General features: G+C 36.1%; 1 protein-coding gene and 1 pseudogene across 2 annotated transcripts in view; one reads left to right on the top strand and one right to left on the bottom strand.

Moving 5' to 3' along the window:
• REV3L (REV3 like, DNA directed polymerase zeta catalytic subunit) overlaps positions 1 to 25,722 on the top strand; it is a 175,192-nt gene that overhangs the window by 25,761 nt on the left and 123,709 nt on the right. Inside the window, exon 2 of one of the 2 annotated variants that reach the window (XM_077779953.1) lies at positions 8,566 to 8,586. The exons of the other annotated variant lie outside the window; for it this stretch is intronic. Coding sequence (XP_077636079.1) covers positions 8,566 to 8,586 — 21 coding nt within the window. The remainder of the gene's footprint in view (positions 1 to 8,565; positions 8,587 to 25,722) is intronic. 2 annotated transcript variants of the gene reach the window in all.
• On the bottom strand, positions 9,876 to 9,976 carry LOC144244724 (U6 spliceosomal RNA; annotated as a pseudogene).

Raw genomic sequence — 25,722 nt, 5'->3', positions numbered from 1 at the left:
GCGTTCATTATTTTTCCTACTTCGTTTTATTGAGGTCTAACTTTATATGCAAGAAAATGGACCAATTTTAAGTATTCAAATGGTGAGTTTTGGCAAATGTAGTCATCCTATAACACTGTCACCACAATCATGATAGATAGAAAATTTATCACTCTAAGAAGTTTCCTTGTGCCCCTTTCAGTCAAACCGCTCTCTCCACCTCCAGCAACACTGATCTGCTTTGTCACTATAATTACTATAGTTTTGCCTTTTCCAGAATTTCATGCAATGGAATCATACAATATGTAGTCATTTGTGCCTTCATCCATATTGATGCATGTATGAGTAGCGTTCCTTTATATTGCCAAGTCATATTCCATTATATGGATATACTGGAATGGCATATACTGGGCATTTGGATTGTTTCCAGTTTGGACTATTATGAAAAAGCTGCTGTGAGCAGCCATGTACGAGTCGTTATGTGACTATGTATTTTCATTTCTCTCACAAATACTTAGGGGTAGGATTGCTGGGTCATAAAGTAAGTTTAGGTCATAAGAAACTACCAAACTCTTTCCCGAAGTAGCTATACTGTTTTTGCATTACCTCCAACAGAGTATGGAAGGTCCAATTTCTCTATATTCTCAAATTTGCTTCTGGTTTAGTCTTTTTAAAATTGTATCCTTTTCTGGTGGGAATGTAATGATATCTCAGTGTTGTTTTAATTTTCATTTCTAAGAACTAAGGATGTTGAAAACCTTTTCATGCGCTTATTTGCCATTCACATATCTTTTCTGGTGAAGTATCTATTTAAATCTTTTGCCCATAAAAAGAATATTAAGTTTTCCTTCTGTCCAGCACTGGCACCCCGCCCCCCCGCTTCCCCACCTGCCACAGATTCTATTACTTGGCCCTGCTCTCTTTTTCGCTGTGTCCTTTAGAGATCTGGTTTCTTACACTTGGAACTTTCCAAACTCTCAGCTCAGGCCTAGGCATTTCCTTACTGTTCATGTAGAACTGTGAATCTCTTTTATCTTATATGGGAATTCTTTGTGGTTCCATCTCCTTTCTGCAGTTTTTCTTATAACTCATGTGGGATAAGTTTAATAAACAAATAGTTTCTCTGGCTCTTTCTCTTGTGAGCTGACTAAAATAGTTTATACTTAATATCTTATTCTACTCTTGAGCAGTCTTACGATTTACAGAACAAATACTATGCTGTCTCCCTTTTTAAACTTAGTTGTTCTACCCAGCAGATGCTATCTTAGCTTTCTTGGGTGTATTAGCTTCTGCATAACAGTTTGGTTGGTTGTCTTTCCCAGCCAAAACAACATAAGCAGCAGATTGACAGAGGCAGATAGGAGAACCCAGCTTCCTCTTAGTAAGCCAGACGTTAGAGAGTTATACAAAAATGTAAAACAGTTTTTATCTTCCCACCAGTTTTTTCTTTTAAAAAACAAAATGAAATGTTATTCATGTGAACATGTAATAGGTTTATTAATTTTAATGAATGAAAATGTCAATACTTTACATTTTTCTCAGTTTTAATATCTAATATGGTAAATACTAATAGACTGCCCACATAAACAAAATTCTTTGGGGTCCTCCATAACTTTTAAGAGTGAAAAATACGGGCACCTGGGTGGCTTAGTTGGTGTCTGACTTCGGCTCAGGTCATGATTTCTCATTTCGTGGGTTCAAGCCCTGCGTCGGGTTCTGTGCTGACGGCTAGCTCAGAGCCTGGACCTGGTTTCCGATTCTGTGTCTCCCTCTCTCTCTGACCTTCCCCTGCTCATGCTGTCTCTCTCTCAGAAATAAATAAAACATTAAAAAAAAAAATTTTTTTTTAAAGTGAAAAATAGTCCTGAGACCAAGAGGTTGAGGACTGCAGTAGCCAGAGTTTATTAAGCATGTATTGCATGTCAGAGTACTTTCCATGTTTTAACTCATTTAATTCTCAAAACAGCCCTGTTAGATAGGTACTACTATATTCTACAGTTTACTAATGAGGAAACTAAGAGAGATGTTAAATAACATCTCCAATGTCATATAGTAGATAGAAAAGCTGGGATTCAAGCTTAGTTTGGTCCTTTTCAAAATTTAAACTTCTTAACATTCTCCTTTCCAGCATTTAGCTAATCATGAATTCCTATTATTTCTTCCTTTAAAATATTTTCAGTTCTCTCTTTGCATACCATCTCATCCTAATATGAGTCCTTACTTTCTTAGAGGCCTTTTCCTCTCTCTCTCTCTGGTAATTTTATATAGCACTTATTCTTCACCTTGAGGACTCAAATTACATGTATATGAGACTGCTTAAAGCTCATGTGTAGGTACTAATGTAAGTTCATGTGTAGGTTACTAATGTTTTCATCATTTATTTTTCAGGCTTAGTTTGTGCCTTATTTTGGGTAATTTCTGTTGTTGCTTTCCAGTTTTTAATCTTTAATTCTAACATTTCTAATGTGCTATTAATTCCATCCATTGTATTTTTCATCTCAAACATTTATTTTTCACCTCTGGTAGGATGAAAATTTTGATTCACATTCTTTTTATATTGTCCACACCTCTGCTTAACATGTCCAAGCATTCCTCTGCCGCCTTCAACATACGGATTACAGTTATAAGATCTATCTTAATATCTTTGCTAATTCTAGTATTTGTCAGTTCTTAGTTTATTTAAATTGCTGCTTTTTCTTATCATATGGGCCATGTTTTTCTATTTATTTTCATGCCTGATAATTTTTTATTACATGCCAGACATTGTGAATTTAACCTTATGTATAGGATATTTTTTATTTCTAGAAATACTCTTTTTTTTTTTTTGAGAGAGAGGGAGGGAGGGTGTGGGGGAGGGGAGGGAAGGGGAGAGAGAATCTTGAGCAGGCTCATGCCCACAAAGACCCTGATGTGGGGCTTGATCTCAAAACCATGAGATTGGTTTGAAATCAAGAGTTGGAAGCTTAACTGACTGAGCCATTCCTAGAAGTAGTGTTGTTGTTTTTTTAAATGTTCATTTATTTTTGAGAGAGAGACAGAGTGCGAGTGAGGAAGGGGCAGAGAGTGGGAGACACAGAATTGAGGCAGGCTCCAGGCTCTGAGCTGTCAGCACAGAGCCCGACAGGGGGCTCAAACTCATGAACCGTGAGATGGTGTCCTGAGTAAAGTCAGTCACTTACCTGACTGAGCCACCCTGGCACCCAACTCCTAGAAGTATTCTTGAATTTTATTCTGGGACATTGTTATTTGGAAATAGTTTGACACTTTTAGTGCTATTTTTATGCTTATTCAGGTGGAACCGCAGCAATTATCTAGGACTAATTTTGTTCCATTACTGAGACCTCATGATTGTTCTGCCTGATGTCCTGTGCAGTAGGAGATTTTTTTCCTTTCTTAATGAAACAAATTATTCTTGCCATTGTCTGACTCCTGGGATTTTTCCCTCTGCAACAATTGTTTTTAGTTCTTTTCCTAGCTTTGGGTAGATTCCTACCTAAGCATGTGCTGATACTATGCTACTCAGTGTTGATGGGGCCTCTGCAGATCTACTCTGCTGTCTCTCTGCAACTCTCTCCTCTCTAGTACTCGGCAGATTCCAGCAAGCTTGGGCTCATACTTCCTCAGCTCAGGGAGATTGTTGAGGTCCACTAGCTTCCTTCTCCTTCTACTCCCAGGGGGCTCACTTTGTTTTCCTTCTGTCAGGGATTACTCTCCTATACCAGCCATTGTCCAATGTTTGAAAACTGTTGTTTCATATATTTCTTCTGTTTTTGTTACTGTTGTTTCAGGCAGGATCGTAAGTCTGTTCCCTATTATTCCATGTAGACTAGAATCTCTATTCATTTTTTTAAATTCATCTCAAATATTAACTCCTCTCCAGAATGTTTCATAATCCATTTTCTAGTCAGGAATCATTTAACTGCAAAGAATAGAAGCCCTTTCAAAGAAGCTCTAATAAAAAGGAGATTTATTATTACAATGCAGAGAAATTTCTCAGATCTTCACTGCATGGTACAGATAGTCCTGTCTTTTCTTCCGTTCTCTGCACACACGTCTTCTCTGCAGGGTTCTTTCCACCTGCTTTTGACTCTCACTTGCCATGGTATTAATATTGGCTTTAACTCAACATGACCTTTCAGCTCCAGTCCTTATACTGTGTAATCAGATTACCTATTTATTTAAATGGCCTCAAAGAGCCAGAAAATTAGTATTAATCTTGGGTAAGCAGAGTTCAATAGTGACATGACCATGATTAATATTACAATTAAAGTTTTTTAATGAAAAAATTACAAATATTTTGTGTGAGAAATAGCAACCTATAAACTCTATACTCAATAAGCGCAATGTTTGTACCAAGGTAGCTCAGACATTTTGCTTGTTTTTTGATTATTAAATAATATGATTCATCTATAAACATTTTCAGAGCATATATTATATACCAGGCACTTTCCAAGACCAAAGTGATAAAAAGGAGCTTATATTCTAGAAAAGAGCTTATACTCTTATATAGACCTGAGAACCAAGTCCAGCCCCACCACTTGTTATTGTAAGTAAAGTTTTACTGGATCACAGCCCTTTCCATTCATTTTCATATCTGTAGGTACTGTTGTGCTTCAGAAGGATATGGATAGGGATGCTTGGGTGGCTCGGTTGAGCATCCAACTGTTGATTCTGATTCAGGTCATCATCCCAGGATTACTAGATCAAACCCTGCCTGCATTGGGATCCATACTAAGTGTATAATACTTTGTCTCTCTCTCTCTCCAAAAAACATAAAATAGAAATAGAGAGGTGGATAGTTGCAAGAGACTCTGTGGCCCACAAAGGCTAAAAAATTTACTATTTGTCCTGTTAGGGAAAAAGTTGGCCAACCCCTGGAATAGGTGAATAAAAATATTTTTTAATATCAAAAGTTTGACTTATTTTTGTAGTGCCAAGACCTTCTTTATCAGGTCTTAGACTTTGATCAGAATGAATATTTAGAGAGAAGTTAAATTAGGGGCACCTGGGTGGCTCAGTTAGTTAAGTTTCCAACTTTGGCTCAGGTCATGATCTCATGGTTCATGAGTTCAGGCCCTGCGTCAGGCTCTGTGCAGAGCCTGCTTCAGATTCCATGTCTCCCTCTCTCTCTCTGCCTCTCTCTCTTTCTCTCTCTGCCCCTTCTCCACTCATGCTCTGTCTCTCAAAAAATACGTAAGAGGCACCTGGTTGGCTCAGTCAGTTGGACATCCTACTTTGGCTCATGTCATGATCTCACCATTCATGAGTTTGAGCCCCACATCGGGCTGTCTGTGCTGACAGCTCAAAACCTGTAGTCTGCTTCATATTCTGTGTCTCCCTCTTTCTCTGCCCCTCTCCTCTCATGCTGTCTCTCAAAAATAAACATTTTTAAAAATTTTATTAATAAACATTAAAAGAAAAAGAAAGAAGTTAAATATTGTCCTAATGTCCTGATATTAGAAATTCTTGGTTCACTTGATTCTTCCTTTCTCTTTCTTTCTCTTTCCCTTTGTTTTTNCCCCCCCCCCCCCCCCCACACACTCTTTCTTTTAGATGTTCTTCATTCATGAAGACCATGTTGTTTTGTCTCTTAATTTCTGGATGGATTTGAAATATTGCCTATAAGGGCATCTGGGTTTACTGGTGATTCAGAACACATGTGATGTGGTATTTGGCAAGAGGTTAAAGGCCAAGTGTTGAAACTACCCACATAACAGTCTTTTGCAAACCATCAAGTGTTTTCTGTAATTTTAGCAGTAAAAACATTTTTTCTCTTGTAGTGTATTAAAACAAAAAGTAATATGCTTTGAGATGGTTGTTATAGTTGAAAATTAATTTGTTTTCAAATAAGAAATTAAACACAAATTCCAGGAATACCATCTGAGTCTAAATGTGCTTGTGAGGTTAGTAATCAGAATGTTGTTCCTCTGTCTTCATGATTGTTGTTCGTTAAGGTAAAGAAGTCTTTGACAGATTTGCATGAAGTTATTCACCCTTCAAGTCTCTGTTACTATAAAAAGAATAGATCTGTTCTTAATTTTTAATGTGTGCTTATCTCTTTAAAATGCCATAGCCAGTAATCTCAGTATCATATACTAGATTCTCCTCCTGCTCAATAGTAGGAGTTTCCTGTTGAAGAGAATCTAAGACAGAAAAAGTAAAGAGTCCCTTTGATTTTGGGAGTTTTGATAACGAGGTTAACCATCCACCCCCGTTTGCTTGGGATGTTCCTAATTTATACTAGCATAGTTATTAATAGTGCCCTCCCTTTATTCTGAAAGATCCTAGTTTAGATGACAAATTATATGGTCACCCTACTTATCTATAATAATGTTGACCATTGAACAGCTGGATATGCTTTAAAATTTAGTGTTTAACTCATTTCTGCATTTATTCTAAATCTTGCAGGAGAGTTGGTGATTGATGGCTGCAAGGTAACAGTTGTAAAAGTGAAATATAATTCAAACACCGGCTCATCTGATAGTAAGAACCTAGATTATGTGTGCCTCTAAGGCTCAAAATAATTTGAATCCCCACTGCTAAAAATGAATTTTTTGTGTAATGTTTAGGGACTTCCTCAGTCTCTTTCAATCCACCTTTCCTGGCTTTTCTTTTTTTTTTAAGTTTATTTATTTATTTTGAAAGAGACAGAGACTGTGTGAGCAGGGGAGGGGCAGAGAGAGAGGGAGAGAGAGAATCCCAAGCGGGCTCTACACTGTCAGTGCAGAAGTAGAGGTGTTCGGCTTGAACTCACAAACTGTGAGATCATGACCTGAGGTGAAACTGAGAGTTGGACACTTAACTGACTGAGCCACCCAGGCGCCCCTCTAGGCTTTCTTTTCTCATTTTTCTCTTTACCATGAACCCTGTATTCTAGCCCCACTTAGATACTTGGATTTTCCTGACTATATCCTCCACTTTTTCCTAACTCCCATGCTTTCTTATATTATTCCTTCTATTTTTTCTTGATTTACCTTTTTCTGTCTTTGCCTATTAAATTCCTGCCCATCTAAAGTCCAGTGCAAATAGCACTTTTGTGAAATCTTTTTTTTGCCACACTCCCATTCTAAATAATTTCTCTCTTCCCTAGGCTCCCTGGGCATTTTGTGTCCCACTTCTGTTCTGTTTTATATGTGTCTTTGTGCCCCAATGCCTATCCCCAGTTAGGGATTGGGTGAGAGACTATATTTAATTCATTTTAAAAATCCACATTACTTATACAAAACCATTTATGTACTAGGTGTTCAGTAAAAATGTATGGTTGATAGTTTATTCTCCTAATTTCCTTAGAACAATAGGCAAGAAAGTATTTTTAAACGATACTTTCTTTGTAAGCGTAACTGTAATAACCCGGTTTCTAAATTTACTACCTTTAATTGTCTTTTCTTTATTTTACCTGCATTCTTTTTTTTATAAAGTTNTACCTGCATTCTTAACACTTTTTTTTTTTTTTAACCTTCAGATAGAAGTATATTCTCATTGATGCTTTAACTGGGGTCAAAAGTTTCTATTTTTCCTTCCCTTTCAAGGCAGTTTGCTGTGTTCCAAGAACTTATGTTCTTTTCTCGTTTCCATCTTATTATCTTCAGTTAAAATTCTTGAAGATGATATGATCAGTTGCCTGACTACTCAAGTTGTTCTCTGGATTAATCATTGCCTTCCATAAATCTCCCTTATTTTGGCCACTATATTTATAGGGAAGAAGTAGGATGTAAATTATTACATTCTCTGCCAGTTGAGGAAAGTATGCCTTAAACATTAACCTACTTTGTAAAGTTTTTCTAAGAGCAAAAAGGAAACATGAGCAGGTAACCTTACAGGCCTGACTTTTTTTTTTTCTTTCAAAGAAGTCTAATTTCATTAGATGTGGAGTCTAGCTCTTTAGACGTGTTATCTTGGCTATATCAAAAATTTTAATGAAAGTAGAAGTTCACAGGAATTTTCAGAAGCTAAAACCAAAAGGTGAAGCCAAATTCTAGACAGCTGTCTTTGTCATAGCTGTTAATAATGAAACCATCATTTGCCCTTGATGGTAATGACTGATATTGGGAAGTTTTGTTTTAGAGTTCTATTCAGTGCTCTGATTACATCTTAAACTTTTCATTTTCTTCACTGAAAATAGTAATTGACATTTTATTTCATATAAATTATGAGCTAAGGATTGTGGCTTATAAATGAAATAAGATAAATCCATTAATCTCATTTACCTTATTTGTGTTATAGACTAAGATCATGGGTTATCATATATAAGGTAGATTAGGTGTAAAGTTAATCTGTTCTCATGTTAGGATAATTAGGATAATAACCCCTAATTTGTGGAAGCATTTCAAATTAAAATAGCATCTTCAGGTGCTCAGTACTTTAAGGTGCACTTTATAGTTCACCATGTTCTTATGAGATGGATGTTGTTTTGGAATACCTGAGAGCTCTAGAAACCTATTAGAGGGGAACTGTTATGCAGTGGGCTTACATCAAATATAATAGATCCATAGATTCATTCATATATTTTGAGGAGGAGACCTCAAATTCTCCATTACCTCATGTTAAGGAAGTTCATTGAGACTGGGCCAAGATGTAGGGTATGTATGTTTGGGGCAACAGGAGGTGGTGGGACATCCCAACCTAATAGCAGTCTCCTTCTTGGTGTTCTCTTGACCCTTCAGTCTGTGGCAGTGACTTACGGTCATGTTGAATGGCGCTACCATAAACTTTGATTAGGGGAAAGTAGGAGCATTTCATACTACAGAAAAATTATCATCCTTAGATCGGAGTTACTAAGTTAATTGTAGTTTGAGAAGGAACTTAAACATTGTGGGTTGAAGAACTGTCTTTTATTATGTTTTAAGGAGAGACAGATTTGATAGGTTTTCTAAGTAGGGAATTAAAAATGGGTGATTTGACAGACTTGAGAGACTCAGAAGGCTAAAAATTGCTTAGAAATGTTAGAGTTAAGAGAGTATTCTTTTTGGTAGTTAATAAGTTTAAACTGAAGACATTAATGAATATACAAATTACTTTCATTTAAGACTAAAAATAAGGTAAATGTTTAAGAGATATTTGAGAAATGCCAGGTAAATTTGAAATCAGCATTGGCAGAAGTAAGGATTAGGAAGGAGTATGGATTGATTATGGAAGAAATGTCAGTGTTGTTAACTATACAGATATTCTTGAAGATTTAAAAATATTTGATTCAATGACCTTTTAATTTAGGATATTTTTCATTTCCTACTAAGAATTTATTGAAAATATCACAGTGGTGATTCTTTTAAATATTACATCTGTAATGTGATTATATGTAGGCAGTTCCTTGTAGGTCACTAAATTTATATGATAAAAAATATATCTCTGGAGTTTTTGTTATTTTAAAAATTTGTTTGAAGTGGTGCTTTGGTAAAGTAAAAACACCACACTAAGGATCAAGAGTTTAAAGTACTTATTATAGTTCTGAAGTCCTTGGAATTCTTCTCATCCAATTAACTGTGTGACTTAGGTACTTTGAATCTCTTATATATAAAATGGGTGAACAAACTGATATATCCATATACAAAGTTACTATGGAACAACAAAAAGGAACGAATTATTGATACATGTGACATCCTGGATGAATATTAACATCACAGTACTGCAAAAGGATTCAGGCACAAAAGAATATTATACAGTGTGATTCCATTTTTTATGAAGTGCTAGACAAAATGATTGTGGACAATCAGAACACTGATTGCCTCACTGGAGGTGAGGATTGACTGAAAAGCAGTACAAGGGAATTTTTGGGGTGGTGAAAATGGAAAATGTTCCATAACTTAATAAAGATACACACATTTGTCAAAATTAATAAGGTGTAGTTAGTATTTGTGTGTTTCATTATCTGGAAAATTTACCACTCCTCCCCCCTCCATAGGAAGAGTAAACAATTATTGCCAATCATCCTTGCATGGGGGCCATGCTAATTTTCTCCTTATCATTCCAATTTTAGTATAGGTGCTGCCAAAATAAGCACTACACAAATACTGAATTTTAGTCAGTATATGTGCTTTTCTTAGTGGTAGTGGATAGTAGTTCTGAAACTACGTTTTATGTTTTTTTAGGATTGTGCAAATGAGTAAATATATTAGGAAAATGAGAGCCAGGTTTCTCTCTGTTGGACAAGAGAAAAGCATGGATATAAGGATAACTAGAATGTCTCCGGAGTGTTGGGTTGGAATTGGAGGTATGAGTATGAAGTCAGTTTTTACCGTATCCAGAGAAGATTGGGTGGATAGAGAAATAAACATAGGGTGTGTATATGTATATAAATATATAAACTTCTCAGTGCGTGCTTAGAGACTCTAGAAGTAATGATACTCCCATAAGCAATGAGCACACTTTGCATCCATTTCTAAACAGTATTCTCTGCTAAAAGTAACCAAGACTCCCTTGAGAAAACTACAAGATGAACATCTTATTGTTCCAGAAAATTAAAAAGTGTACAAGGAATGATGGGAATACATCACAAGGACATAAAAATTCTGGTTTCCACTCAGACATGAAAGAAATTAGAAGTCACCACTCTTGTCCTTAAAATAGGAACAAAGTTGAACAAACTTAAAAGGCAACAATTCTTCTTAGATACGTCAGAGAACTGAGGTCACAGAGTAAACTAATGCCCCCCTAACTGGAGAGACAGGTGAATACAAAGAATCACAGCTTGCTGGGAGCATAAGCTAATGAAACTAGGAAGTAGTAGGAAAACTGTGACTGATGACCAGCCAGAAGCTGAGTGTGGATTAGCTTGATAGTTAAAAACTCCTGGGGGTCCAGTGTTCAGAGGGCTCCCAAACTTTTGTTAAGTTTTTCCTCCACAAGCTCCACCAGATTCTCACAGTTAAGATTGGGGGGCGGGTATTTCCTCATGCCTCCAGCAGGAGATGAATAGTAACCATGTTGAAATATGCTCGCAGCATTCTGTTCTCTCCCTGCCCAAAAGGGAAACTACTAGAGCCTAACCAAACTTGGGGAAACGAACTTCCTTTCTAATCTTGCTGTCTCATCTAAGAGGGGAAAAAAAGATGGAGAGGTACTTTGAAAAGCCACAGCCAGGGATACAGACCCACTAAAAGACTCTGATCTCATTATAGGATTATGGAATACTTCCTTTCCCTCTACATTTTACCACCACATCAACAGGGCTCCTGTGTAATAATAAAGGATTATAGATGAAAGAACTATGAAGATTGCACTTTAGGGAGTTTCTAGGGAAACCCAAAGACAACAAGAAGAGATAAGGACATTAGGGACCCCTGAGTGACTTATTCAATTAAGCATCTAACTCTTGATTTCAGCTCAGGTCATGATCTGATGGTTCATGAGTTCAGGCCCCACACTGGGCTCTGTGCTGACAGTGCAGAGCCTGCTTGGGATTATCCCTCTCCCTCTCTCTCTGTCCCTCCCCTGCTTGTGTGCTCTTTCTCTCAAAATAAATAAACTTTTAAAAAAAACCCACAAGGACATTTGAGGAAATTTTATACTGTAAATTCAACCTAATTCCTAGTGATACATAGCAGAGATTTTGGAATTGTCAGAAGAATTTAAAATAACTGTGACCAATATGCCAAGGGATCTAATGGCAAAAGTGTATAATATGTAAGAACAGATGGGTAATGTAAGCATTGGGATTCAAATTCTAAGAATCAAAAGAAAATACTAGAAATCAAAAGCACTGTAACAAGTGAAGAATGCCTTTGATAGGCTGGCTCATCAGAAAGAGAGAGGAAGGAGCAAAAGAAATATTTGAAGTAATAATGGCTGAGAATTTTCTAGGATTAATGACTGACTCCAAACCACCAATCCAGGAAGCTCAGAGGACACCAAATATATCTACTACCAAATCTACACCTAGACGTATCATATACAAACTGCAGAAAACCTAAGACCGGGAAAAAATCTTGAAGGAATCCAGAGGGGGGAAGAAACACCTTACCTATACAGGAAGAAGGTTAGGAATTACATTGGACTTCTCTTCACAAACCATACAAGCAAGAAGAGAGAAAAGTGAAATACGTAGTGGTGAAAGAAAAAAATCAATGTAGAATTCTGTATACATTGAAATGATCTTTCAAAAGTGAAGGGAAACCAAAAAGTTTCTCAGACAAAAATTGAAGAACACTTGTGAACAAGAACTGTTAACTTGCCTTGCAAGAAATGTTAAATTCTCCAGAGAAAAGGAAAGTTAGAGAGGGAATAAACGAAGGTAAAATAAACCCTTTGGTTTTCTTATTCTTAATTGGTGTAATAGATAACTTCAAAATAATAGGAACAGTGTATTGGGTAATTATAGCGTATAGATAAGTGAAATTAGATAGCAATGTTAGAAGGGACAGGAGAGAGGAATTTGGAATAGTGTTTTAAAGCAACTACCCATGAAACAGCAGTATAATGTTATTTGACCATGGATGTAGATTAAATGTATACTATAAACTCTAAAGCAACCATTTAAAAAATAGTTTTTCTTTTAATACTTAAAGATGGTGTTCCATTGACTTCGCGTTTTCATTGTGTTTGATAAATTCAGCAATGTTCTTGTCTAACATTTTGGAATTCTAATTTTCATGATATAACTGCCTTATTCAGGCCCCCATGTAACCAGTTTTATGTTTAGTAGAACTAATTGGCCATATCAGTCTGGTACTGTTAGGTAANGATGTTTAAGGGGTGGGAAGAGGCTATGCTGCTTCTGCCTTTAGACAGAACAAATATTAAGTATGTTTGGTAGTTTAGTTTTATTGTTATTAAGTAAAGCCTGAAAGTTTTACTGTTTGAAAAACTTTCTTACATTGACAGTTCTTAATCTTTAATTTTTTATCTGTTTTTGGTAATGATCACTTTAAGTACAGCATCTCTCTGTAATTTGACAACATATCTTAATGTGATTGAAGGTTTAAAATAGTATACTTAATACATCATTAAATGGAAATAAAGATATATAAGTTGTTTAGTGGCTAAGTTTCATCTCTCAGTATATTCATAATTTCTATGATGCAAATCCAATAATTCATTTTAATGTATGCATTGACTCTAATCGTATATTCAAAATTAGGTCTTCTTATTAGAGACCTCAAAAAAAAAAAACCCATGAGTATGGATAGGTTAAAAAATTATGTAAGAGCTTTATTCAGATGTAGTTTATAAATTTCCCTATTCATCTATGTTATACCATCTGTTAGTACTTCATTCCATTAATATGGCTGAATAACAATAACGCTATTGTATAGATGTTCCGTATTATATTTATCCATTCATCAGTTGATGGACATTTGGGTTATTACCACCTTTTAGCTATTATGAAAACTACTATAATGAGCCTTCATGTACCATTTTTTTGTGTGGGTGTATATTTTCATTTATCTTGGGCTATATATATGTAGGAATAGAATTGCTGGTCATATGATAACTTTGTTTAATCTTTTGAGGACCTACTAGCCTATTTTCCAAGGCAGCTATACCATTTAACATTCTCACCACTAGTAGATGAGGTTTCTAGTTTCTCTACAATACTTGTTATTGTCTGACTTTTTGATTATAGCTATCTAGTGGTTGTGAAGTGTATTTCACTGTGGTTTTGATTTGCATTTCATTGATGACTACTGACGTTGAGCATCTTTTCCTGTACTTATGGGCCATTTTTATATCTTCCTGGAGAAATGTCTATTCGAATCCTTTGTCCTGTCCATTTTAAAATTGGGTTGTCTCTTTATTACTGAGTTGTAAGCCTTATCAAACAAGATTTTCATATCTCTCATTCAGTGTATTGTCCTTTTACTTTCATGTAGATAGGTAAAGTTTAAAGGTTCTCCAGTGTTCAGCTACCATAATGTGGTTGTGCAGTTTAATAGATTTGCATAATTTAAATTGCCTGTAATATTTTATTTATATGTCTTTGAAAGAAAATTCAGGCATTTATATACAGATTTGACTGGATAGCAGTAATTTCATCTTGATTAGCTATTAATAGTGTTTTATTTTTATTTACTTATTTATTTCAAATGTTTGTTTATTTCTGAGAGAGCACAAACTAGAAAGGGGCAGAGAGAGGTGGGGACAGAGGATCCGAAGCAGGGTCCATGCTGAGCCCCCCAATGGAGGGCTTGAACTCACAAACCATGAGATTATGACCTGAGCTCAAGTAACTGAGCCACCCAGACACCCCTATTAATACTGTTTTAAATCACCAGAGGTAAATTTTCAAATATTAATCAGATTATTAATTTTACTTTAACACCTTGAATTACTTACCTTTCAGTGAAATACCACAAAGATTAATATGTGTGACCATACTGGCTGTAAAACCTCTGAAATTAAAACAGTATTTGCTTTTATGTTTTTTGGTTTTTGTTTTTAAGTAGGTTCCACGCCCAGTGTGGGGCTTGATCTCACGCCCTGAGATTAAGAGTCATATTACTGAATGGGCCAGCCAGGAGCCCCAAAACAATATTTGTTTTATAAGCCAGAATTTTATTTTTTGCAAAAATTAATAGATACTAGTTATTTTTATGACATTTAGTCTGAAAAGTAAACATTTTCTTGGTGAGATTCTGGTTTGAAAGCACTGTTACAGTGTAGTTTTTTAAAGCTATACTTTTTAGAAGTATGTGATGGTATACCATATTGTGTGAGCCTTTAAGTAGTACCCAAACTGAGGTGCCCAGTCACTGTGAAGGACAAAGAAATTACTAGTTTCCTTTCTATAATAATAATTGCAAACTAAAGTACATATGAATTTTGGACATGTCATTTCATCACATTCTTGACACGTTAATCATAAAAATGTTTGTTATATTTTACTGTTGGTTAGTTTATTGTTTATTATGGAAGGTTGATCCCTAATTCAATCCCTTCTGGTCCCCTTGCAAATAAGGGAAGGTAGGAGAACATTATAAATATCTTTGTTAGGTTTTGAAAAGAAATTGTGAGGAGAAAAAATAAAAGTGGTCCAATTTTTCTACTGGACTAAGTGGAAAGACATCCTGTTATGTTGATTTTCCAACAACAAACTGTCAGTTCTCTAACATCACCTGTGGGTGTTCTGTAATTCAGTTCAGTTATAACACTACTCGAAATTAGTGTAGACTCCACAGGATAAGGGATCAATTCCACAAGATTGCCCCCACTTCAGATGCCAGCCACAATTCGATACCCAGGCTACCTGTACTTCTGCCTGGCCAATTACAAATTTGGGGGTTCTCTCAACCCCTAGGTTCAATAAATTGCTAGAGTAACTTCTAGAACTCAGGAAAACCCTGTGTTTGCACAGTTTATTATAAAGTATACAAATGAATAGTCAGATGAAGACATACATAGGGCAAAGTTAAGAAGGGTCCTGAGCACCAACCATGAAGCTTTCCCAAACTTCATTGTTCAAGAGTTTCTGTTGAAGTTTCATTACACGAGCATGATTGATCGAATCACTGGCTGTTTATGATTGAACTAAATCTTAAGTCCTTCCCTCCCTGGAGGTGAGGTGGTGTGTGGGAAATGGGGTTGAAAATACCAATCCTGTAATGATATGGTTGATTCCTCTGGCAACCAGTCCCTGTTCTGAAGCTATCTAAATAGCCCGTCAAGAGTCACCTCATTAGTATAAATTCCATTGTAATAGAAAGGGGTCCATATTAATAACCAAAGATATCCTGTCACTCAGGAAATACCAAGGGTTTTAGGAGAATTTTTGTGCCAAGAATTGGGCACAAAGACCAAATATATATATATTTTATTAAGCCACACATGCTTATCCAACATGTATCAAATACCCACTGTATTCTAGGCTCTCTGCTAGGCACTGAGAGTAGGAAGAATAAGAAGACATGGTGCATGTTTTCAAGGAACTCATGCTGTAGGTAGGGAAATGAAGACCGTGAAGTTGCGTTGTACATGGGAATTAAGTTTTGAAGCAAAGGTATGAGATTAAAGCCTTTTTTAGGCAAAATTTCCTTGTACATAGACATAGGGGCACCTGGGTGGCTCATTCGGCTATGCATCTGACTCTTGATTTCAGCTCAGGTCATGATCTCATGGATTGTGAGACGGAGCCCCACATCAGGTTCTACACTGCTCACACTGTCTCTGCCTCTCTCAAAATAAATAAACTTAAAATATATAGAGAGACTAGACACTGATCACTTTTTTTCAGTTGAGCTCTAGTTGAAATAGTTGACCCCCAGTCAGGGCCATGTTTTATGAAAACTGAACTGTATTTTTGTTTAAGTTTATTTATTTTGAGAAGGAAGGGGCAGAGAGGGAGAAAAGAGAATCTCAAGCAGTCTCAGTGCTGTCAGTAGAGAGTCCAGCACGGGGCTCAATCCTGCAAACCATGAGATCATTACCTGAGCCGAAGTCAAGAGTTGGACGCTTAACCTGCTGAGTCACCCAGACCCCTGAACTGTGTCTTTATTTTTATTTTTTTAAAATTTTGTTTGTTTCAGTATCCTGTAGTATATGAAAATTTTGCTCCATTATAACATCATTCATGCAGATTACATCATTACATATTATAAACCTCTCAACACAAATTTACAATTATTATTTTAGGCACGTGTCTTAAGTGACATAGAAGGAAAGAATTATAAAAATAAGTGTTTATTATCTTTTTTGTTTACCTATGTAGTTACCTTTACTGGTACTCTTTATTGCTTAGTGTGGATTTAAGTTACTGCCTATTGTCTTTGCATTTTAGCCTGAAATGAAATTCCCTTTAATATTTTTTGCAGGTCAGGTCCTCTAGTGACAAGTTCTCTCAATTTTCATTTAGTTGGGAATGTCTTGATTTCTTTTTCCTTCCCACCTTACCCAGGTCTCCTTTGTTTTTACACGGTAGTTTTGCTAGTTACAGAATTTTTGGTTAGTAGTCTTTTTCTTTCATCACTTTGACTCTTATGCCACTGGCCTCCGTAGGTACTAATGAGAAGTTCTTGATCTTAATGAGGAAATTTTGTACATGATAAAATGCTTTTCTTTTGCTACTTTACTTTTGTTTGAGAGATGGAGGGACAGAGAGAGAATTCCAAACGGGCTCTGCACTAACAGTGCAGATGCGGGGCTTGAACTCACAAACATGAGACCATGGCCTGAACCAAAGCCTGATACTTAACTGACTGAGCCACCCAGGTGCCCCTCTTTTGCCACTTTCAAGATTTTCTCTTTGTCTTTTAGCAGTTTGGTTATGATGCATCTTGGCATGGATCTCTGAATTTCTTCTGCTTGCAATTTACTAAGCTTCTTAGATATGCAGATTAATATTTTCCATCAAATTTGGGGATTTTTTGCCATTCTTTTTTCAAATATTCTTTCCAGGGGTGCCTGGGTGACTCAGTCTGTTGAGCATCCGACTTCAGCTCAGGTCATGATCTCACAGCTCATGGGTTCGAGCCCCACATCAGGCTCTGTGCTGACAGCTAGCTCAGAGCCTGGAGCCTGCTCCCGATTCTGTGTCTCCTTCTCTCTCTGACCCTCCCCTGCTCACGTTCTCTCTCTCTCTCTCTCTCTCTCTCTCTCAGAAATAAATAAAACATTGTAAAAAAATTCAAACATTCTTTCCATCCTTTTCTCTCTTCTGCTGCTGAAGCTTATATTATGTATATATTGGTATCCTTGATGGAATTCCATAGATCTCTAAGGCTCTGTTAATATTTTGTCATTCTTTTTCTTTTTTGTTCCTCAAATTAGCTAACCTGTCTTCAAGTTCATGAATACTTCTGCCAGTTCAAATATGTTCTTGACTGTCTTTAGTACAATTTTAGTACAATAGAATTATTGTACTTTTCAACATCAAAATTTCTGATTCTCATTTATAATTTCTTTCTGTATATTTATATTTTCTATTATGTAAGACATTCTCAAACTTTCCTTTAATTCTTTAGACATGATCTCCTTTTGTTCTTTGAAATATTTTTAATAGCTGGTTTAAAGTCTTTGTCTAGTAAGATCTGGGCTTCTTCAGGGACAGTTTCTATTGACTTCCTTTTCCCCATGTGTGTGGGCCATTCTCTTTTTCTTTGTATGTCTTATGTTGGAACTAGACGTTTTGAGCAATATGACAGTTGAGGAAGTCATATTTCTCCCTAACTCATGATTTGTTTTTGTTCTGCTGATGATGTTGTTTCTTTAGTGACTTTCCTGAGTTAATTCTATACGGTCTATGTTCTTTTTGAAATCCCTGTTTAGCTAACTTATTGTTCAGAAATTCCTTTAAATGTCTTGAGCTAATAGATCTCCTTCCAGCTTTTGTTGAAGAGCTCTCTATCACTTCTCGTCCTTTTGGCTAAGATCAAGTATTGAAGAGCTCTATATGCATGTGTGTTGGTGCAAAGCCTCAAGGTCAGTCACTCTTGAGAGATTAGCGCCTTCTCAGCTCTTCCTGAGCATAGCTCCACACATCCATGCATAGCCTTATGAATTCCCAGGACTATGTCAGTCCTCAGTTTTCCTTCTAAGTTTTTGTTTAGCCTCTTGTTAGCTGCAACTGGTAAAACTCCCTCAGACAACTGTAATGTTAAACAATTGCTACTGATTGTTTTCCACAAATATGTTGCATATGGAACTGTCTGTACACATGAAGTGAGTTCTGAGTCTGATCAAATAAAGACAAGTCCTGAGAATGGAGCTTTTCAGTGAGCTGCCAGGCAGGTCAAATGGTGACAATTTTCTGGTGATCAGCCTTTTGGGAAACTACCAATCTATTCTGTTCTCTATTCTACTGTAGTTGCAAGACTTTGATTTTCAAGGCTGCTCTGGAGCTGGGGAGCGGAGGGGATTGGATTAGGGCAAGTGAGAGTACCACAAAGTTTGCTGTTCTTGCTAAGATTTCTTGAATAAACTGGCTTTCTTGAATAAACACTCCTTGGACTGTTGCAAGCCTTTTAGTTAATTTCCAAAGGGCTGAAAAAAGTTAATTTTGACAGAATTTGCCAGTGTTCCTGTTGCTTTTATGGAGAGGAGTGGATTTGAAAGGTTCTTCCTCTGCCATTCTGGAAATATCTCTTGCCATTTCTATATACTTTTATCTGCATCCTGCTTCAAGTCTCTGATCCAGCCAATCATTGCTTATGTTTCTCTTATGCATTTCTAATGTTGCCCTCTGATTCCATTACTAATATACTTGCCTGGCAGCCCTCTCAGGGGCTCATTCTCTCATATCCCATATAAATTGAAATCCTTTATTCCTCCCTTAAATATTAGTATTCCTCAAATTTCTGATCTATGCTCCTTCTCTTGTCTTTGTATTCTCTTGAGCAGTTTTTACCCATCCATTATTTAGACTTCCAAATCTGCCTTCTCTAGAAGACATCTCCCACATCTCCCTCTTAAGCTCTTTATCTGTGTACCTAATTATGCTTAATGTAAATCTCCATTTGGAAATTCTGTGAACATGTAAAATTCCACAAATTCAAAATAGAAATCAGCCTACTCTTCCTTCTTAGTTTTCTTTGAAAAACAGTCACATCTGTCCAGTTGGCTAAACCAAAAATTTGCCTTATCTTGATTCTTTTTCTTTTGCCTTACTCCCAAATTTCAGTTAGTTACCTCTAAATTTTGTGCTCTAAATCCTTCTTGAGGTTTTCTCCATCTCTACTGACTTCTCTCTCCTGAATTTACTTCAACAGCCCCAGAAACCAATTTTCCTATTAAAGTTCTGTCCCTAGCGTTTCCACAATGTGTCCACAAAGTTTAAAGGGAACTTTAAAAAATGGAAATCCACACAGGTCACAGAATCTACACATGCCCGCATACACACACATACACATTTTGCCTTTCTCTCCATTGAATTTTATGCTTCTTCCTAACTACATTTTTCCAGGCCATGTCTGTTCTCATTTGCTTTCAGGTTTTTGTCTATACTGCAACACTCCTCACTTTGCTCTTCTGTTGCTTCCTCTGAGAAGCCTTTCTATATTCTCACAAATCTGAGTTAGATACTTTTGGATATAGAATTGACATGCTATAATTGCCTATTTACTCATCTTTATCTCTGAGTAAAATGTAAAAAGTTCATGAGTTCAGGGACTGTGATTATGAGCAGCCTATGGTCTAGCACCTAACATTGGGCTTTCACAAAGTATTTAAAGAACAGAGAATTTATGCCTACACAGAGAATTTATGAAGAAACAAGTGGCACTTGGATGGCTCAGTCAGTTGTGTACAAGTCTTGATTTAGGCTCAGGTCATGATCTCATGGTTCGTGAGATTGAGCCGTGTCAGGCTCTGCACTGACAGTGCAGAACCTGCTTTGTATTCTCTCTCTCCCTCTCTCTCTGCCTCTCCCTCTCTTGTGTGCATATGCACACAGTCTCAAAGGAAATAAACTTAAAAAAAAATGAGGAAACCAATCATGTTTAGCACTGGAAATACAAAGATATACTAGACAAATGTATAAAAAATAGACCTTTGAAACATCTGGTGTTTGAAGGATATAATTCTGTTAGTAATATGGGATTGGTAACTTAAAGCCAATGGTTCTAAATAATATATATACTTTAGTTGAAGAAATAAAATGGCATGAATAATGTGAAACTCCAAAGCATTATTTACAAATGAAAGGAGAAAATGAAGAGAAACTGTATCAGGAAGTAATATACATATGCCTTTTGTATGGTTATTGATTATACTTAGATTTTTTGTTTTTTTGTTTTTTTAATTTCTGGGTCATTTAGAAGTAGATGACTTCTTCCTGCCTTTTTGTTACACAAACTGTATATTTGGAAAATAAGCAAAAAGAAAATAATAAAATCTTTATCTTGTTTAATGTGTTATATATATTTTTATAATTGAAATAAACCTGAATATCACCTGAAATAAATATATCATAAACATCTCTTCATGCCTGGAAATATACTACAACACTATCTGTTGCTGAAGTTGGCATACTTCGGTAAGGGCCATATAGTATATATTTTAGGCTTTGCAGGCTAGGTCTCTGTTGCAACTTTTCAACTCTGCCTGTTAGCAAAGCAGCAATAGATTATACCAAATAGATGTGGTGTGTTCCAATAAATTTGTATTTACAGAAACAACCAGTAAGCAGGAATTGGTATGAGAGCCATAGATCTATGATGTAGATACATCATAATTAATCTCCTAATTTGGAAGTTTATATTGTCTTCAATTTTTTTTCACTATTGGTAATACTGTCTTAGCATCTTAATATCTATTTTTTTTATTTTAATGCTTATTTATTTTTGAGAATCAGAGAGAAAGTGTGAGCAAGGGAGGGGGACAGAGGATCCAAAGCAGGTTCTACACTGGCAGCACAGAGCCCGATGTAGGGCTTGAACTCATGATCCGTGAGATCATGAACTTTGAGTTCACGACCTAAGCTGAAGTCAGATGCTCAACTGTGACTGAGCCACCCAGGCGCCCCAATATCTTAACATTTAAATGTTCATGTACATTCTTAAATTTTTTAAGAATAAATTCTCAAAATGTCATTTCTAGAGCTAAGAGTACTTAAGACTTTTTTTTTTTTAGATGGTAATGGGTGATATAACATTTGCTTTCTGTGACTGTAAGTTTTGCTTGATTCATGTTGTGGTTTTGTGGGAATGGGGAAAGAAAGGTGTAGTGAAACTTTAGAAAGAAGCAAAGAAAGGCTTTGCTTGGAAGGAAACAGATTAAGGTAATGACAGTGCTATAAAACTTAAAAAGAGATCCTTCAAGAAGAAAATATGAAAAATTCCATAAATACCCTTTTTCCTGTTCACAACCAAGTTTTTCTGCTTGATAGCTCTCTAGAGTTTTGTTTAAAATCTTGTATATATTGAGTTTGAGATTTGGGAGGTAAGCATTTCTTATTCAGTCTCCTAGGATACTCTTAGGCCAGCATGATTTTGATTGTGGTGACCAGTCAGCTTGTTTTAAAAAGAAAAGAGAAAACATAAACTTTTCTGTTTTGGATGATGAAGTCTAATCAGTTGGAGCAGAGATTGGCAAACTAGTAACCATGGACCAAATCCTTCTCGCTGCCTGTTTTTGTAAATGAAATTGTGCTGTTCCAGCAGAGCCATGCACATTCACTTGTGTGCTACTGTCTGTGGCTGCTCTCAGGCTACAGTGGCAGAGTTAAGTAGTTATATCAGACCCAGTATGGCCCATAAAGTCTAAAATATTTACTGTTTCCCACTTCACAGAAAAAAAAATTGCAGACCTCAGAATTAGTGAAAAGGTACATGTTAGTTTTTCTGTTTATCAAAAATGGATCTACAAAAAATATAGTTAATTTTGCTGTGGATAAACTTAAGATTTTATCAGTTCAATTAAGAAACAAAACCTAGGCACTTAAAATATAGAAGAAGGAAAGTGGGAGAGTGACATAAAATACGTTGAAATACAGAGGACTTAATATTTGGTGTACTTCTAAGTTCTGTAAAAGATTAGATTAACAGTACCCAAGTACTGGCTGTTACAGAGATACCTACCTTTGTTATAGAAGCCCTACTTACACAGAGTTGGAAAATAGCCAACTCCACACAGTTTTGCCATGGTGTCTAAAAGCCAGCAGTTATGCTGTGACAAGTTTCTCTGGAGCTTTCCTGAAACATCTTTATTGCAGTTTCTGAATTAGGCAACATCAGTCAAATTGCAAAGCTCAAACTCTTAAAAATTTTTGAAACCTGTATATATATGCTTATTCTCCTAACGGTAGTCTTTATTCCTGCTGAGTTTGCTGCCTTAATTCAATTTGACATGACACTAAGAGGGGACATTCAGAAATCAGATATAAAGAATGCTGGTCGCTTGCTTTCTTTAGATGCACATGTTACTTAGAGATAGCTAATACTTTAAACAGTTTAAGAGTCCCAAATCATTTAGCAAGGTTTCAAAATAGCATAGCTTTCACTAACTTTATAAAAACATTCTTAAAAGAATCCTGTGTATGGAGCTCTTCAGAGTATAGTGAAAAGGCCTCTGTATTAAAGTTGCAAATTCTTGTCTATGGCCATACCACCCTGAATGTGCCCAATCTCTGAAGTTGCAAGTTCTTAATTAGGCAACTAACTAGATGTTGAAAAAACCTGAGTGCCCAGTACCAGCTGCCTACCTCTGGACTTAATTTATGAGCATGAAGCCACTAATTGAATGTTGAAGGCACTGATTTTAGGGTGTTTTCTCATAGCTGAATCTAATCCTAACTGATGGGGGTTGGGGGCAGAATAGTTTATGTCCATGAGACTTTACGTGTGTGGCCCCACACATTTGTGTGGGGTAGAGTTGATGGAGGCAAATCTATAGAAGTGGTCTGTACCTTGTCCAGGTAAAGTAATACAATTACAGAACTACCAACTTTACAATAATAAAAGACATACTGTTTCCAAAAAAAAATTGACTCACACATTTCATTTTTACACATTTTTTTCCTTGCTTAACTTTTTGAACTTATTTTATCTTGTTTCTCCTCATTTTCTTTTCCATGATACTCATTCTATATTAGAGCCATCAGTTCAATGCCAAGAATTCTTTGTGCTCTGGTGGTTCTTTAGGAGGTTGTTCTTGAGCAAGAGTGGTAAGGTGCTGAGTCATCCCTAGCTTCTGGAGAACCAGAGGAGGATACATCTGTGTTGATGTAGTGACTGCAGCGTAGCATGGGACATTGGGTTATTCAGGGCAGGAAAGTTCAGTAAGCTGAGGACTCATCCCACACCCTTGCCCCCTGTAACTCTGTAATCCTTAGTTGTATCAAAGTCCCTCTGTTTTCATAGATTTGTTTTTTTCAGATACTCAAGGCTTTTATACCGTTCCTTTCCTTAAACAATAAATCTGTTGCTAAGGGTTTGTTCATTTAATAAATATTTATTAAGCACATATTATGTGCTCGGTGCTGGGTCTTCAGGATATTATGATCTTTCAAATACAGCACCAGCTCCAAAGAATTTTCAAATGGGAGAGTCAGATAAGGAAACAGGTGTTTACATTACAAAATAAGAGCTTGGGAGTTAAGGGAATGATCAATAACTTTTTAAAAAATTGAACCAGCATGGTTAAATGAAAAGAGCACTGATTTTAGATTTTGTTGATCTGCTTTTAAAGTTTGATTCGTTACCTAATAGGTATGTGATTTGGGGAAAATTAATCTTTGTGACACTTGTAAGGTTGTTGTATGTTTTAGAAATAAAGTATGTAAGGCAGTTAGTTCAGTGCCTGCTGAATAAATCATTTCTGCTGCTTTGCTGAATCATACACCAAAGTTTCAAAGCCTGTAAATAGAGAATTCTTCTGGCCCTTACTTCACAGGAGATGGAAAAGTGGGGATTAAAAAAAATTCTATGAACGTTGAACATCCTACCTATAAAGAAACTTGGTATAAGTCAGATTTTATAATCATTTCTTGTAAAATTTATCTAAATTTCCTTTATTGAGATATAGAGACTGTAAAATTAATAACTTAGGAGCTTATAATATTGCTTGTAAAATATACTATTAAACTAATTCTGTAACCTCTGGTCTTAAATTTGTCAGCTTAGAAGAGGATACTTCTCTGTCTCCCACCTCCCTTATCCCATGGCTTCACATGCCACTTGCTCTTAACCAAATTGAGGTTTATATCTTGAGTGGTAATGGTTATAACGTTTTTCATGAGATGTTTAAAAAGCATTCAAGTAGATCATCAGTAAACTAGTTAAATATGTTTTTAAGATTCATAATTACAATTTGATTTTTTTCTGTTTGAAGAATTAAAAAACTGCAATATTTAGGAAATAGTACCTGTTTGAAATAAAACAAAAATAGTCAGTGAATTTGCTTTTAACTGAAAGGTTTTTTTCCCATTCCTTTGGGATTAAATTAAGCAGCATAACTGCTGCTAAAAATAGAAACTGGTCTAACAGCAGCATAATTTGTAATTCTTCAAAAGTGTGAAAGTTGGTAGTTGAAATTCGAATACTGCACTTGCGAGGCTATAGATTTTATTCCATTGTGTGATTGTTCTTTCTAGTTTTGCTATGCTGTATGTAATAACTGTTCCAGATTTATTTAATTCTGTTACAGCTGTACCTTAAAAATAAGCTGATGTTATTCACTATAGGAAGTGTGAAATATAACATATCAACAATATAAAACTATTTTCTGAGTATTTTATATAAATCATTCTGAATTACAAACAGGAAATAGTAAGCAAACAAATAGTTACTTTCCTACAAAGAAAAAAAAAAAATCCCAGTGAAGCAGAGTAGGATAAGTGGTAGGGAAGAAGCCAGGACTTATGTTGGCAGGGCAGGACCGTGATAGTGAGTGACAGCATGAGAAAAATGGAAATGTACTTCCATCACTGCCATTCTCTCTGTTTGAAATAGACAGATGGCATGTATCCAAGGGGAATGAGGGACAGTGCTCTGAGGATAGGAGCCACTTTTATACAGCCCTGCCAGATTCATGAGATTAGTAATGGTGCATCTATTTTTTGTTGCTGCTATTGTTACTTAACCTTGTAATGGATACATTACTGTTCCTGTGGCACTTCTTCTGTGGGTTGTTACTCATATTACTTTCTTTATCATGGCTGTGCTGGATTTTCTGTTGGCAAGTCAGCACCATTTACCCCTTCTGCACCTTGCCTGCTACAGTGGCTTCCTGGGAAGTGTACATGCTTGTTATTTCACCTCTCATTGTGTCTACCTCTGTCCACCAAATGTGCAGTTTAGATATCCATAAGTCTATTCCAGACAACTGATATGTTTTTGTCTTCTTTGGTTTTGTTTTCTAATAGCAAAATTTCATTTTTACCCC

Source organism: Crocuta crocuta, unplaced genomic scaffold (genome assembly GCF_008692635.1).
Source record: "Crocuta crocuta isolate KB4526 unplaced genomic scaffold, BGI_CrCroc_1.0 scaffold147, whole genome shotgun sequence".
NCBI classification, from domain to species: domain Eukaryota; kingdom Metazoa; phylum Chordata; class Mammalia; order Carnivora; family Hyaenidae; genus Crocuta; species Crocuta crocuta.
Note: the sequence above shows the minus strand (reverse complement) of the source record. Positions and strands in the feature narration are given on the sequence as shown.